The sequence below is a fragment of the Aquila chrysaetos genome, chromosome 16 (assembly GCF_900496995.4).
Source record: "Aquila chrysaetos chrysaetos chromosome 16, bAquChr1.4, whole genome shotgun sequence".
NCBI lineage: Eukaryota > Metazoa > Chordata > Aves > Accipitriformes > Accipitridae > Aquila > Aquila chrysaetos.
The window spans coordinates 23,915,542-23,929,861 of NC_044019.1; the positions used below are offsets into that span (position 1 = coordinate 23,915,542).

The following is a 14,320-nucleotide window of genomic DNA, read 5'->3' on the forward strand; positions in this document are numbered from 1 at the left end:
ACACGTAATAGCACTCAAGCCAAGGCAAAAAGCTAACCTCTTGTAACATTCACCTTGACTATATAAAGGGACCACGCCTTCAGTGGAGTTCCACTTTCTCATCTTAAGCTTGCAACTTCAGTCACTACTCATCTGACCACTGACCAATTTTTGGAAATAGCCTTTAGCAGTCTGTATTGTGTTCATTATTCTAGGACATTAATTAAAAAGCCATTTGAGGACTCTTAAATTATGTTGGCATTGGTTTATACAATGAAATAGTACAGAAAACTGAGATCCCAGCTTGTGAAGCTTTACTTCAACCTATTTGATTCATCAACTCGATGTCTACTTAAATACATGCTATTATTGACTCTGGCTGGAATAGTTAAAAGGAAAAAATTCAAAGTACTTCAGTGTGAATTTAGCCTAGGAAAAGCTGCACTACTAGATTCTACATGTGTTTATTTTAATCGATGAATTGATTCTAACTTACTATCAACATCCAGTAAATCAAGTCTGACATGAAAGAAATTGTCTAACCTGTTCGTTTCATGTATAAGATTTTCATCACCATTACCTAACATATAAATGCCAAATGAAAAGCAGGGTACAAGACCTTTAATAATTATATTTTATGATTTGCTTTACAGCTTCCTGAAATTTGCCAGCAATGACAATGAAAATGAGCATGATTTCTACTTATTTTATACATATGTACACGTAAACACAGAGGCTGACAACTATTTCTTTTAACATCATCCATTAGTAGTTTGCTGCTGATGCACTTTGTACATTGCTTTAGAACATATCTAAAAAAATAGTTTCATCCACTACCCTCTCAATCAGTAGTTAAAACATCAATAAAAGCACAACACGAGTGCTAGTCCGGCAGCACGCACACAGCGCACTGGACTCAGCCTGAAGCAGGTTATTCCGACCCAAGGTACCCACACAGGGAGAAACAACTTTTACACTGGGCTGTAGCTCAGGCAGTGGAGGGTCTGTGTTTCAATTTCTAACTTCAAGGACTGTCATTTCCTTAATAAAAAGAACATAAGGAAGTTTCATATTTATATGAACATATAGAGAACATAAATTCTCAGCCATAATCAACAACAGGAACATTCACTTACATAAGTGCCGACTGATACAGTACACAAGAATTAAGCCCCCACAGCACGATATGTTTATTTTGCCTCTACAGCAGACAGGATGAAGTTCAACTTTCCTCTGTGTGGGTGGTGTAATTTGGATTTAGATTTGTAGAACTATGTAAAGGAAAGTAAATATACAAACAGACTAGTATCTGGGATCCAAAAAGATTGATGGATGCATACAGCTGGACCTCAGGATTCTTCCTTTACAGTTTGCACCCCAAGTTTGCTAAATTTCTCTCCCCCAAATCTTTTTATTTCATGGTGATGATGTTCAGAACAAAATTCATTTCCTCCCTAAGACAGCTCGTGAATTCTGACAGCTAAATGTGCTAGAGAAAAATCATTTTGATAAACTCTTACCAATAATGAAGCAACATACCAGAGAGACTTACTCAAATGTCTTGGGTTTTTTCCCAAGGAAACTATAAGAAGAGAAGAAAAGGGAAGAATCCACCAGTAGAAAAAGTGATGCTACTGCTGGAAATGGAAGCACTGAATCCAAGCACGGAGTCCCAGCATCACCGCTCCATAATAGCACCACCTCGCCAGTAGCATTTTTACAGACAAAGATGTAGGGAAAAGTTGTAGAACCAGAAAACATTGGAGGAAGAATGAAAGACAAGTAAACAGACTTTGAAATGTATTTGCTTCCTCATGGAAACAACAACATGTTCACTGACCTACTGCTGACTCATAAAACTTTTGTAAACGCCACCATAAAGTTTATTGACATGGAGTCTTACAGCCCAGACAGGACTGTATGGAACATCATATATAGATATATATACATATTTATAAAAAAAATCACTTTGTACACTAGCAAGGAAAATCAGCTTGGAATGGAGGAGTAAGAGGGGGAGAACGAAGCTTACAATGCAAAACACACTGGTTATCAGAGGTGGGGCAAGGAAAAGCAGTTTTCTGTGTCTCTTGACGTCTTGGTTTTTAAGAGATGTTTTAGAGATAATAAGGGATGAGTTCAGGGCTATTACATCATGAATAAGACAGAAGTAACCATGGAAATAATTTGAGGAACGAGGGCAGGAATTTTGACAGCGGTAAAGTCTGATGTGTGAAATTCTTGGGCATTGTCACTACCTAAACCTGCAAAATCTACATGAATAGCTTTCCTGTTCTAACTCTGAGTAGAATGGTTGGTTATTTCTCATAAAAGAAAACTTTCTTCTAAGAACAATAATAAATTATATTGGAACTTCGTAAGATGCTATGAAGTAGAGCGATTACTGGCTGATTTGTGAAAACCACCTTATTTATTTTGATTATTAATTCTCCCTAATACTGTTACAATGAACTTTGCATTAACATCTTCAGCGATATTCACACTGAAGGACGCCAGCATTTCAGTGCTTAGTGTCTACATTCAGAGCTTATGACTCTTACCTTTAAGTATTTTCTGGAAATAAATACATTTCTGATGCTAACTACAATGGGATTATTTCCATGAACAAAAGTGAGATTCCTAATTAATGCTTGCTTTGTTTCAGGATGGTTAAAAATCAAACCTGGGACACCAACAGGGTTACAGACTTTTTAAGTTACATGGCATTAGCTGTGAAAATACTTGAAAAGACTTGAAAATATAGTAGTGGACTAGTTTTTCACATTTTAAAAATCATACTCTGATTACATATACTCTAAGGTGTGCTTTATGGGAAATTTTCTAAGCACATGACTAAGTTAGCAATCAACTTTTTGTGTTTGAAGGGTTTTGGAATGGGTAAGTCCGAAATAGATTTATTATGTTCATCCTTTCATTTACTTAATTCCAAAAATATAGATTGATTGACTTTAAGTGTATATTGTTTTGGGTTTTTTTTCTTTTGCAAATAACCATGAGCATAATAATGTAGGAAAGATGCATATGCATATTTGCATATGCAAAGATATCCAAACTATCTTGGGCATCAAAGACAACACAGACTGGTTAACATGACAGGCTGCCATAATTACCCATGCTAATGTATTTCTGTGTATACTACACTGTACTGTGCAGAACCTAGCTGTTTTTTGAACAGAGAGGAAGACTTCCAGAAATATCTGACCTTCCTAATAAAACTGCAGTTTAATTTTTTAGGAGGAAACCAAAGTATTAGTAATTATTTTGGCTTCTTCACAGAGAACATTTTTTTCCATTTTCGTTCTGTTCAGACTTACAGGGTAAGCGTGAAAAATACATTTGTATATAATATGAAAAATACATTTTGCTTCAGGAAAGGAGTAGGTTTAGGTGATCTTATGCAAAAGTTTGAAAGGAAGTCTGTTCAGTGTTACTGTATGAGGAAACAGCAATGAAGGACATTTGGAGGCAGGAGGAGGCTTCCCATTTTTAATACTTAACCAATTCTATTTGCTCTTTAAGTCTAATAGGGAGGCCTTAATAAGAAGCATACTGACATGACCACTGAAAATTTTTCTTTACATGTTTATTTTTTTAAACTTTCATCTTTATTCTAAAAGTACTTACTACTTTCCCTGCATTTCCTGAGCTCTTTTTTTTTTTTTTCCTTTTTAAGCAAAACCTCACAGCAGATGAGAGCCATGCACTAGAAGCATAAACATGAAGTTAACTTTTGTTGCACTTTACCATGTCATTCTATTCTGGGATAATGATTTTATCTGTTATCATTCTTTTTAAACTTTATTTACTTTTACGTTATTAGACTGCATTTGCAGATTGCTCCTTATCTATCAGGCTCCCTTTGCTATTCTCCTTTCCAGTACACTGCTGTCAGCTGACATCTTGTTCTTATTTATACCCTAAAACATTTTTATTGCTAAACCTTCTCTTTCCGCACGCATACCTGGCTTCCACAGAACGCAGGAGCAGGATTATGAGTGAAATAGTGTATGTGAAATTAGTGATAAATTGACAGGATAAGAACATATAGCACAAATCTGTGCAGCTCTGAAAGTCATGGACTTAAACAGGAAAAAATGAAAACAGAAAATTCCTGCAAATGGGTGGAAAATGAAATATTAAGATTGAAGAATATTTTTATTCTGCAGATGTTACATTTAATTTATTCCATTTTTCAAAACCACCAAGAAATTCTGTAAGCGAAATATTTGTTTTGCAGGAGAGAGAGGAATAGATATGTTCAAAATCACAAAGAATCCAATAAAATGCCTAAACAATATATTTCAGGTTTTCATGGGTAGATTTATCCTTTAATAATCACTGTAATAATCTACACAGAACATACTGAGTTTTGCTCAAATTATAATGAATTTTCAGCAATATGTCCAGCTCATTAGATACAATTCTCCATATGTTTTGGCCAATTGCTTATTTAAGATCTTCTTTAAAATTCCTTCGAAGTTATGTAACATTTCTGGAGACTGAAAGAGAAATCATTTCAGACCCTATCCAACACCAAGCTAGTCTGGACATGCAGTATTATAGCGGATATCAGCGGACACCAGAAAAAAAGCAGTAAACTAGGCTACTATATAGGTAGTATTTCCTTACAGTTCCTGAACCCATAGTGATAATATGTGAACTTTGTTCTAAAAATCCTTTCTTTACCTTGCCAGATGGCAAAATACACTACCTAGATAAAAAATTCATCAGATCAAAGAGAGCAAGAGTAATGTAGTGAATGAAAGGAAATGGAAGAGTAATTTCTCAAATATTCGTATCTTGACACTGTACACATGATAGTAATCAGTACAGAAAAGAATTCACTGCTTACTGACTTCAATGCTTCTCTGGACAAATGTTGTCTTCCATTCAAGTGATAAAGCCTGTTTAAGCCTGCTTTCCTTTCTTAGTGAAACTAGAACATGTCAAATACCAACCTTCCAGGCAGGGGCCTTCTCATTTCCTACATTTCCCTTGCAATAGCAGATACTACTCATTCCATACTTTGCTCAGCAGCCACTTGTTGGCGTCATTCCTCTGCATGAGATCCCTTGGCGGAATCACATACGTGTAGTCATACTTTCTACACAAGCTCAACAGCAGTTGGTAATGAAAAAATGGCAGAGATGGGTAATGAAGACAGCTTTTTAATGGGTCTGAACGACTCACGATTTTTCAGTATGAAATCTGTGGATTCTGAAATGATACCAGCCTACACCAAAGGAGATGATGAGTTATAAATCATAATCAAGGAAATGAGAAAAGTAGATGACTATCAAGATGAATGTTGGCATCCAGATACTATATCAAAGATATCTGATATTTCTAAAGCTTTAAAACTGCAGCAATACAAACCAGATTTACGGAAAGTGATGCATCGTATATGTGATCTGAAACACTAAACATTTCCTGAAAAAAAGGTGTATCGGCTTTCATCATGTCAGCAAGACAAGTTCGTTACTGCTGAAGTATTCAAATAGCTCATCATTGAGACAGATAATAGCACCAAGAATTAACTGCAAATAATTTTTTTAGCAATTTTTTCCCTGAGTCTCTCAGGCATAAAACAACCCTTCCAAACCAAGTCTAAATTAGAATCATTAACAAGCAGAGAAGAAGAATATGCTTTTATCCTTGTATGCTTTGCCAATGCAGTGTTTCTCATTTTCATTCTCTGGGCAGACTGAGGAGACTTTCTTTATCATGATAGATCAGTTTCTCTTCCAAATATATGAGAGTACTTACCAGCTATAAAGCTGTAGAGCAGTCCTCTGTGCTTTCAACAAGTCTCAAGAAGAATTTGAAGCCTCCTTTTGCTAGTTTTATATCCGTTTGGGGAAGAAGTTTCCCTTGGACATCTACTAATTGCCACAAAGACTTGTACAATACTCCAAAGGCAAAATAGTAACTTTCTTTTCTAATATAAGACTAATCTAAATCCCCTCTGCCTTTTTCCTGTGGAGGCAGGCGAACAGTAAACAGGAGAATCCTGCTCGGTTGCCTCATTTGCAAGAACAGTATAAAAGGAGAAGGAAGTTTCCAAAGTAATTGCTGTGATAAAAGGAGTTGTCAAGGCTAAAAGCCAGATGTGGCTTCAGAAGACTGTTTTTAAACTCTGAAGCACTTTGTTCAGTAGGTCAGGTCATAAGAAGATAGAGACATAAAAAGTGCATTTTTGTTTAAACTTAATACAAATACAAGGCTCCTCTTTAAACTTTGAAAGAAAGTTAGCATACTGGCTGCCTATAAACTTTACATCAGTCCTGAATGCAGGCCTTGGAGAAAACACAGCTACTGGTCATTTTATATTTTACATGAAAATACAAAAAATTATTTTGCTTTAGCACAATGAAATGCCTGTCACTAGATAATCTGTTACCAGATTTTTTTGGTAGCAGTCTTACCCGTTATTAAAAATATTTTAAAATATTAAAAATATAATGCTCTCTAACATAGTCTATATTCTGCAAATTCTGCATTATTTTTTCTTTTAGGCCACATTTAACATAAAACGTTTTGTCTACCTAATCAACAAAATCAAACAAGAACATCCATTATTATTTCTGTCTTAATTCAGCTAGCCTTGCAGAAACAGACAACACATCTGTGAACACAAAAAGTACTCATTGCAATGGTTTAGATTAAAATATAACCCTTCTCTGTCATTACTGAAGATTCATTTTCACGTCACAGATTTCAAATCTGTAAATATGATTAACTGTAAACCTATATAAAAGTTATTAGGTAGCTATTATTATAAAAGTTCTTTCCTAAAAGCCTCCCATGAAGTGAAGTCTTAGATATCACATCAACCTGCTACCTATGTTCCAGAATCCTGTAGTAATGAAGATCAGCATGACTGAGAAAACAAGCTTTACAAGTTACACAACTCTCGTGAAACATCCGTTCAATGCTAAAATCACAAACTGCCACAGGCATAATGGATAAGAGAACTGTATAATGGCCTACTGAAGAGTATACTGTATGTAAAGCACAGAACCTTAAAGCTATTTAAAGCATTTCTAGATTTGTAGCATGGGATTATTCATGCCTTTATATACCAAAAGAGAATCGCTGGTAAAAAAGTTGTGCTGCAGAATACACTACTTCCAATGCTTGAAGAAGAAAAGTATTCAGAACTTCTTGAGGTTAGGTCATTTGTCATATATTTACAAGCAATTATGCTTAATGGAAAGGACAATTAAGGGTGTCCCAGCAAGAACAACAAAAAAACCCCAAACATGTTTTGAACTGAAAATCCACCATAATTCTTTGGCATTATGGTGGATGAACTGCTGTAGAAAATGCATTGTGATGAACACTGTGATTAGGTTATTACAGCAAGATAACATGTCAGTTTTATCTGGTGAGATGGCTCTTCCAGTGCTTTAGTAGAGGTTCCTGAAAATACTCCTACACTCTCCTACACATAAGTGAATTTTATCGTTCATTCAATGTGTCTAGCTATCCTTTGGATTTTGCTTACAAGGATAATCCTACACTTCAGATCACTCTCAACTGATCATTTGCTACATGAACTTAGTTCTTCCAAACTCTCATAATTTCCTGAGGCCTCCCACCTGACAGGAATTCACTCCATGCTGGGAATCCTATGTCCTAAATTCTGTGCAATATATATTTTTTGAAAGTAGGCTACTGTCTCTTATATGAGTCAATACGAATCATTAGAATCCTTGATTCTATGTAATTTTGTTTGCTTTTGGTACAGAGAACTCCATTCACTGATTCTGTAGGTCAATCTATAATAGGGGAGCCACATAAATTTCTTATCATGAGATGCCTATTTAAGCTGCAACTTATCCAATCCCTTAAAAATTATATTTTAAAAATTTTTAAGCACATTCTCACTATTGATACAATTCGATAATTTTTTGTGTCTGTTACCTTTAAAGATGATTTAGTCCGAGGTTCTGTTTTCTGTCTGGTAAGCTTGTTTTGAATAAGCAATGACTGATCTGTACGAGCATCATAATTTCCATGTTCTGAATCATCTGTGTATGTGTCTTTGTCCTTTCCTACGTCTGAAGGAAAAACAGAAGAAAACAGTGGGCTTATTTCAGGTTATGGTAAACTAACAGTATTGTTACAGCCACAGTTGAATATTCCTTTTAAGTATCCACTTTTCAGTAACTTACATTCTATCCTTTCCTGCGGAAGTTTTTATACTTGAAAAGTCATCTTGTTTGTTTTAAACTAGAAGTGAGTTCTATTTTTAGCAGAAGGCCTATAGAAACATTTTTATTACCATTCAAACCAAAAAAGCCCACAACATTCTTTACAGTATTTAAAAAAAACCACAACGTGATATAAAGCAAATATTCAAACGCTTTTGTGCTTGACTCACAATTGTCGAGACTCAAAATGTGTTATCAAATAGGCAGGTGCATCCTGGAGACAAGAGTAACATCTCATGTTTTAAATTTAAGCAAGCAATCAAAATGCCTGATTCCCCTACATACATGCTGCTCATCATTAGATACAGTATTTGAAAATTTGCATATTAGGTGTTGCATTGACCACTTCAGAACACATTTTAAGAGGTGTACCTGATGGTGGTAGAAGCTGGTTGACACCATGAAGAAAGTGTTTTCCTTTTCATTGGATTTGTTTTAATTGCTCAACAGAAGTTTTTATAAAAACTGAGTATCCTAAGATAGCTGCATGTGACTGAGGACCTTCCTCAAAGCTCCCTACGACCCACTCTCAAAGACCAAATTTCCTCTTGCATCACCACTGCAAGCATGTTAGGACTCAAGTCTCTGAGTCACTGTACATCCTCTGTCAGAAGGGTGACTTTTTTCCAGACATTTAATTTCTGTGCACATTCTCCATCAAAAAATTATGACAATACTTACCGTATATACCCAGCATGAGTAAAATGAGGGGTAATGTCTGTACAATGTTGGACCATGTAAGTTCTAATAAATGTTGGAAAGTTAATATTTTAAAGATGAAGAAGATGGAATAATTATTCCCACACAATTATATCTTGGACAAATTGGAAATAGAAACATATTCAGACAAAAAAGTTACCCACAAATCCTGAGCCAAGTTCTCATCTCAGCTTTCACATCAACATGGGAAAAGTCAGGGGGAATGGGAACAGCATTTAGCCCAGTAATTCTAAACCCTAAATAGAAGCCAAGAAACAAGTCATGGTTGCTGTGGGAACCACAATCCTGAATTTCCTGAATTTTGTATTCATAAAAGCTCATCTGCAACAACAAAGTATTTTTCATTAAGTTGTTCAGTTAAACTCTCCACAGTAAGTACTACAGAAAAAAAATAACCACAATTATCTCATGTAGCCTAAACATTTCTGAGATGGAATATTAAACTGGAACATTTACCAAGAGCTGGTTTTTTTCTGCAATTTAGCTACTTACATAACGATTACACAAAATGAGCCCTTAGTAATTTCTGATATTGATATTAACCTCAGTAAATCTGTGAAGGGATTTCTTAATGTACAAAACAGCCTGTTTTAATTGTCAGAGCACCAAACTCAGAGATTTTATTTATTTTAAACAATGTTTTAACCTAATATATAGGTTAGTCTCTGGTCAACAAAAATGAATGTAGTAAAAAGACTGTGAAGAAGGTTTCAAATGGTAGGTATACAAAGTAGGAAACAGGAGACTTGAGCAACTTCTCAGAATTGACTCATGCCCAGATGTGGTGAGCTCTTAGCTTTACTAAAGATGAAGAGCTTGTAATAGAAGCCAGTAAAATGAAGAGGCAGGCCTATGAAACCTAAACTCTTGTATCTAGATAAGCCCTTTAAGCTGAAAGAAAGACTCTACTTACATTAAAAGTCTGGTTTTATGAGGGAAGTTTTACAGAATTAGACATTATGAGTACACCTAATACTGCAAAAAAACCTTTGCAGAAGTACATAATGTCTTATTTAAACAATTTAAAGTTACGAAATAAGTTTTCCCTTAGTGCTCAACATACTTTTACCTGCTAAACATTTTGTTTACAAGGACAGAACTTTTAAATTGTAGCATACGTTTTCTGTTAAAAAAAAAAAAAAAAAAAAATTACCATCCATTTAGAGACACCTGCAGTCTTGCCTGAAATGTAGTCAAAAAAGGTTTTAGCAACAAAAAACCCCCACGAAAATGGAGAAATTTAGAATTAAAAAGGTACATTTCTTATACAAAATTTAACAATACTTGCTATTGTATCTTTCAGCAGTTGATGACTTATTTCATGCACCTAAAGCACTGTCCCACAAAGTAATGGTATCATTACAGTAAAAAGGGGAGGAATGAAGATTAAAAACATAGCATTTAAACATTGCACTTGAAGAAGCATTTGCTACACCTGTCTGAAAAAATGTCACGCTGAGAGATGTAGCATACAATCCATATTTTAAAAGTATATTCGAAAGTGTGCACTTTTCTTAACATTCACGTAGTTTTAGACATTGTTGTCAACAAAACACCTAAAGTGTGATTTGTAGATACTTTGAATAGACTAGTAGTCCCATTTACCTCTTCTGCAGCATATATTAAAACAAAATTTTAATATAAATAATTATACTGAAGGAAAAAGTTCAATGGATTGCGTCATATTTCTATACCAGAACAGGTTAGAAAGAACAATTGCAACGTGTGTGTGTTTTCAAAGCGTGTATGTTTTGGGAGGCTCATTCTGTTTCTTAAGTTGAACTTTCTGTAAATTTCTTTTGATTAGTCTTAAAATTTTTAAAGAATAGAGAATGAAATTTTTTGGGTTTAGGAAAAGATCTTGAGAGAAGATGACAAAAAAGAAACTTTGCCGCTAGTAGCATTGACTACATTTTTGTATTTTTCTATGACCTGGTGCTTTTTCTGCAAAAAGTTATTCACCACTTTTAATAAAAGAGAAGTCTCTCTTCAGTAATTTTCCCACCCACCAAGCCAAAATTGCATTCCCTTAAAGATAAACTTACACAACCTAAATTAACTTGAGCTTGATTGTTTCTAGTGTCACCAATGCACACTACAATACACAGTGATTTGACTCTAAGTCTTTCCTCAGTAACTGCAGTTTCTAAACTTCCATGACATTTTTATACAATGTTTGTCTATAAAGTAACACTATTTTCTTCCATCCTTTCCTCCACAATCTCTATTACTTGCTTTTGCATTTTAAGTGCCATTTGGGATTGCCACAAGAAACCAAGACAGCATCCCTAAATGTCATGGCTAGAGTTGCAGAATTTTTTATTATTTTTTCAGGGCTGTTGTGAGTGTTTGACCCTGGCTAGACACCAGGTGTCCAGCAAAGCCGCTCTATCACTTCCCTCCTCAGGTGGACAGGGGAGAGAAAATACAACTGCCCAAGAATATTTTTAACATAACATACCCCAAAAGCAATGACATGGACTACCAGTCTTTCTATTTGACTTGCATTATGAGTATCCGTCTTTAAATTCAAACATGGAGTCTTTATTTGGCTGCAGCTCCACAAAATGTCATGAGAAAAGCCTGCCTGCTTCAAGCTCTTTCCCTCTGCACTGTGGGAAAGCTACTGTTTACTTCATTTTTTATTTCTCATCATGCCTTCCCTGGCCTATGACTACTCATTTGGTTGTTATTGTTGAGAATAACTGCCAGCTCTCCCTGCTCTTGTAGTTCTTGGATGGGCTCTAATGCCAGCCACCACAACTAGCCTGCTTGACTTTGGGAGCGGGAGGGTGTAGACAAGAACCCATAGGAGGAAAAAAAAAACCCAAATCCAATTCATATTGCTCCAGAAACTCAGGCTTTTACACCAATCAACAGAAAGATGGCTTCTTAATGGACCCCAGACCACTGCCTGCCTCCCGCTCCCCAAGCATATGTTCTCTTCTTTGCTGTTAATAAAAGCCATCCCACCTGGGCTTTGCTGGGCATATCTGAAAGACACGAGCCAGGAGCGTCCCATTTGTATACACCAGTGGACTTCCAAGCGCTCACAATTTTTTTATTAAACACTTTTAGGTTTGGAGGTTTCATTATTTTTCCTCTCTTCAGAGCTAGAAAAAGTTGATCAGATTCTCAGCTGAGTAGGTCTGATCACTAAAGTACTCCTCTACAACAGCCAGTGATCAATGCTTATATGTTGAAATATATCAGCTGAACAGATGTGGGGTATTTAGCTTTTAGTTAATCTACACTGCAGGTATTAATTCAGTAAGGTACTAGAGTGAATAGCAATTTTCAGAAATGTCTAAAAAAACCCTTTAGTCAATGTAAAAATATGGCAAAGTTGGTAAAGAGTGTAATAATTGTTTATGAAGCATTCTCCCATTTCTCCTTTACTGCAGGATCAAAAAAAAAAACCAAAACCACAAAACACATAAAATAATTTCTGCCCTGTAGGGGAGACTCTTGGCTAAAAACAGCTCTCCTACATTAATGTTAAAGTAAATGGCAGATCTAGAGTTACCAGAAAAACTTTGAGACTCTGCAAAACCTCCAGAGAAGTAAAGAAAAAAGGAAAAAGGGGGAGGTGGGGTGTGGTAGGGTGGATTGTTGTAAAAAAAGAAAAAATTCTGCTGCAGTGGGAAGACTTCAAATGGGAGGATGGGACTTGCATACGTTCATGCCCATGTCCCCTAAGTGACAAGGGCATCTAAAGGACATTTGCCTTCATTCTTATCAACTCTCTTTTTTTTTTTTTTGAGGTCCTTGCACAATTTTTCATTATTTTTTCAGGGCTGTTGTGATGGGTTAAACCTGGCTAGACACCAGGTGCCCACCAAAGCTGCTCTATCACTCCCCTCCTCAGCTGGACAGGGGAGAGAAAATACAACAAAAGGCTCGTGGGTCGAGATAAGGACAGGGAGAGATCACTCACCAATTACCGTCATGGGCAAACCAGACTTGACTTGGGCAAAATTAGTTTAACTTATTACCAGAGTAGGATAACGAGAAATAAACCCAAATCTTAAAACACCTTCCCCCCACCCCTCCGTTCTTCCTAGGCTCGAATTTACTCCCAGTTTTCTCTACCTCCTCCCCACTGGTGGCACAGGGGAAAAGGGAATAGGGGTTACGGTCAGCTCATCACACGTTGTCTCTGCTGCTCCTTCTTCCCCCTGGGAGGACTCCTCACACTCTTCCCCTGCTCCAGCCTGGGGTCCCTCTCACAGGAGACAGTCCTCCACGAACTTCTCCAACGTGGGTGCTTCCCACGGGCTGCAGTCCTTCAGGCACAGCCTGCTCCAGCGTGGGACCCCGTGGGGTCACAAGTCCTGCCAGCAAACCTGCTCCAGCCTGGGCTCCTCTCTCCATGGGTCCACAGGTCCTGCCAGGAGCCTGCTCCAGCGCGGGCTTCCCACGGGGTCACAGCCTCCTTCGGGCATCCCCCTGCTCCGGCGTGGGGTCCTCCCCGGGCTGCAGGTGGAGATCTGCTCCCCCGTGGACCTCCCTGGGCTGCAGGGGGACAGCCTGCCCCACCATGGTCTTCCCCAGGGGCTGCAGGGGAATCTCTGCTCCGGCGCCTGGAGCACCTCCTCCCCTCCTTCTGCACCGACCTGGGGGTCTGCAGGGTGGTTTCTCTCCTCTCTCTGGCTGCAGTTTCTGTTGCTCAGGGGTTTTTTTTTCCCCCTTCTTAAATCTGTTCTCCCAGCAGCACTACCACCGTTGCTGATGTGCTCGGCCTTGGCCAGCGGTGGGTCCATTTTGGAGCCGGCTGGCATTGGCTCTGTTGGACATGGGGGAAGCTTCCAGCAGCTTCTCACAGAAGCCACCCCTGATCCCCCCGCTACCAAAACCTCGCCATGCAAACCCAACAGAGCTGTCCAGGTAAAATATTATTGGTAATGCAAACAGAATGTGCATGACCCTTTACACGACCTCTTTATATGAGTTTTCAGAGTACCTACTCAAAGCAGGAGAAAGATTTAAATATTAATCCTACAAAATCTTATATTTAAAAGACTATGTGCTTGCAGAACTGAGTAAACAACAATACAAAGCAACTACAATGCATTTTTAAACAATTCTTATAGCCAATGGACAGTATCTTGGTGATATATTTGACTTATTCAATTATGTTAATTAAAACTTATGTGGTAGTTGAGAGCTTTCTGAACTGTTGTCACATAAAAAGTTTTATTTAAAAAAATCATTAAAGTTATATATACAATTTCTAAGTCCCAAGTGAGCTGTTAAAGAAAGGAACATTAATATGCTACTATGACTTCAAGTCAGAAAAGGCAGGTTTCTCTATCAAACTGTGTAGCTTTCCCTAATACTGCAAAAGTTAGAAAAAAAAAAGGCTAGATTTTAAATAAAGATGA

The 14,320-nt window shown here is 37.1% G+C and overlaps 1 protein-coding gene across 5 annotated transcripts in view; it reads right to left on the reverse strand.

Moving 5' to 3' along the window:
- Nucleotides 1-14,320, reverse strand: part of ANO3 (anoctamin 3) — a 216,910-nt gene that overhangs the window by 74,377 nt on the left and 128,213 nt on the right. For all 5 annotated transcript variants that reach the window (XM_030039477.2, XM_030039476.2, XM_030039478.2 and 2 more), the window contains exon 4: nucleotides 7,927-8,063. In XM_030039477.2, the coding sequence (XP_029895337.1) occupies nucleotides 7,927-8,063 (137 nt within the window). The remainder of the gene's footprint in view (nucleotides 1-7,926; nucleotides 8,064-14,320) is intronic.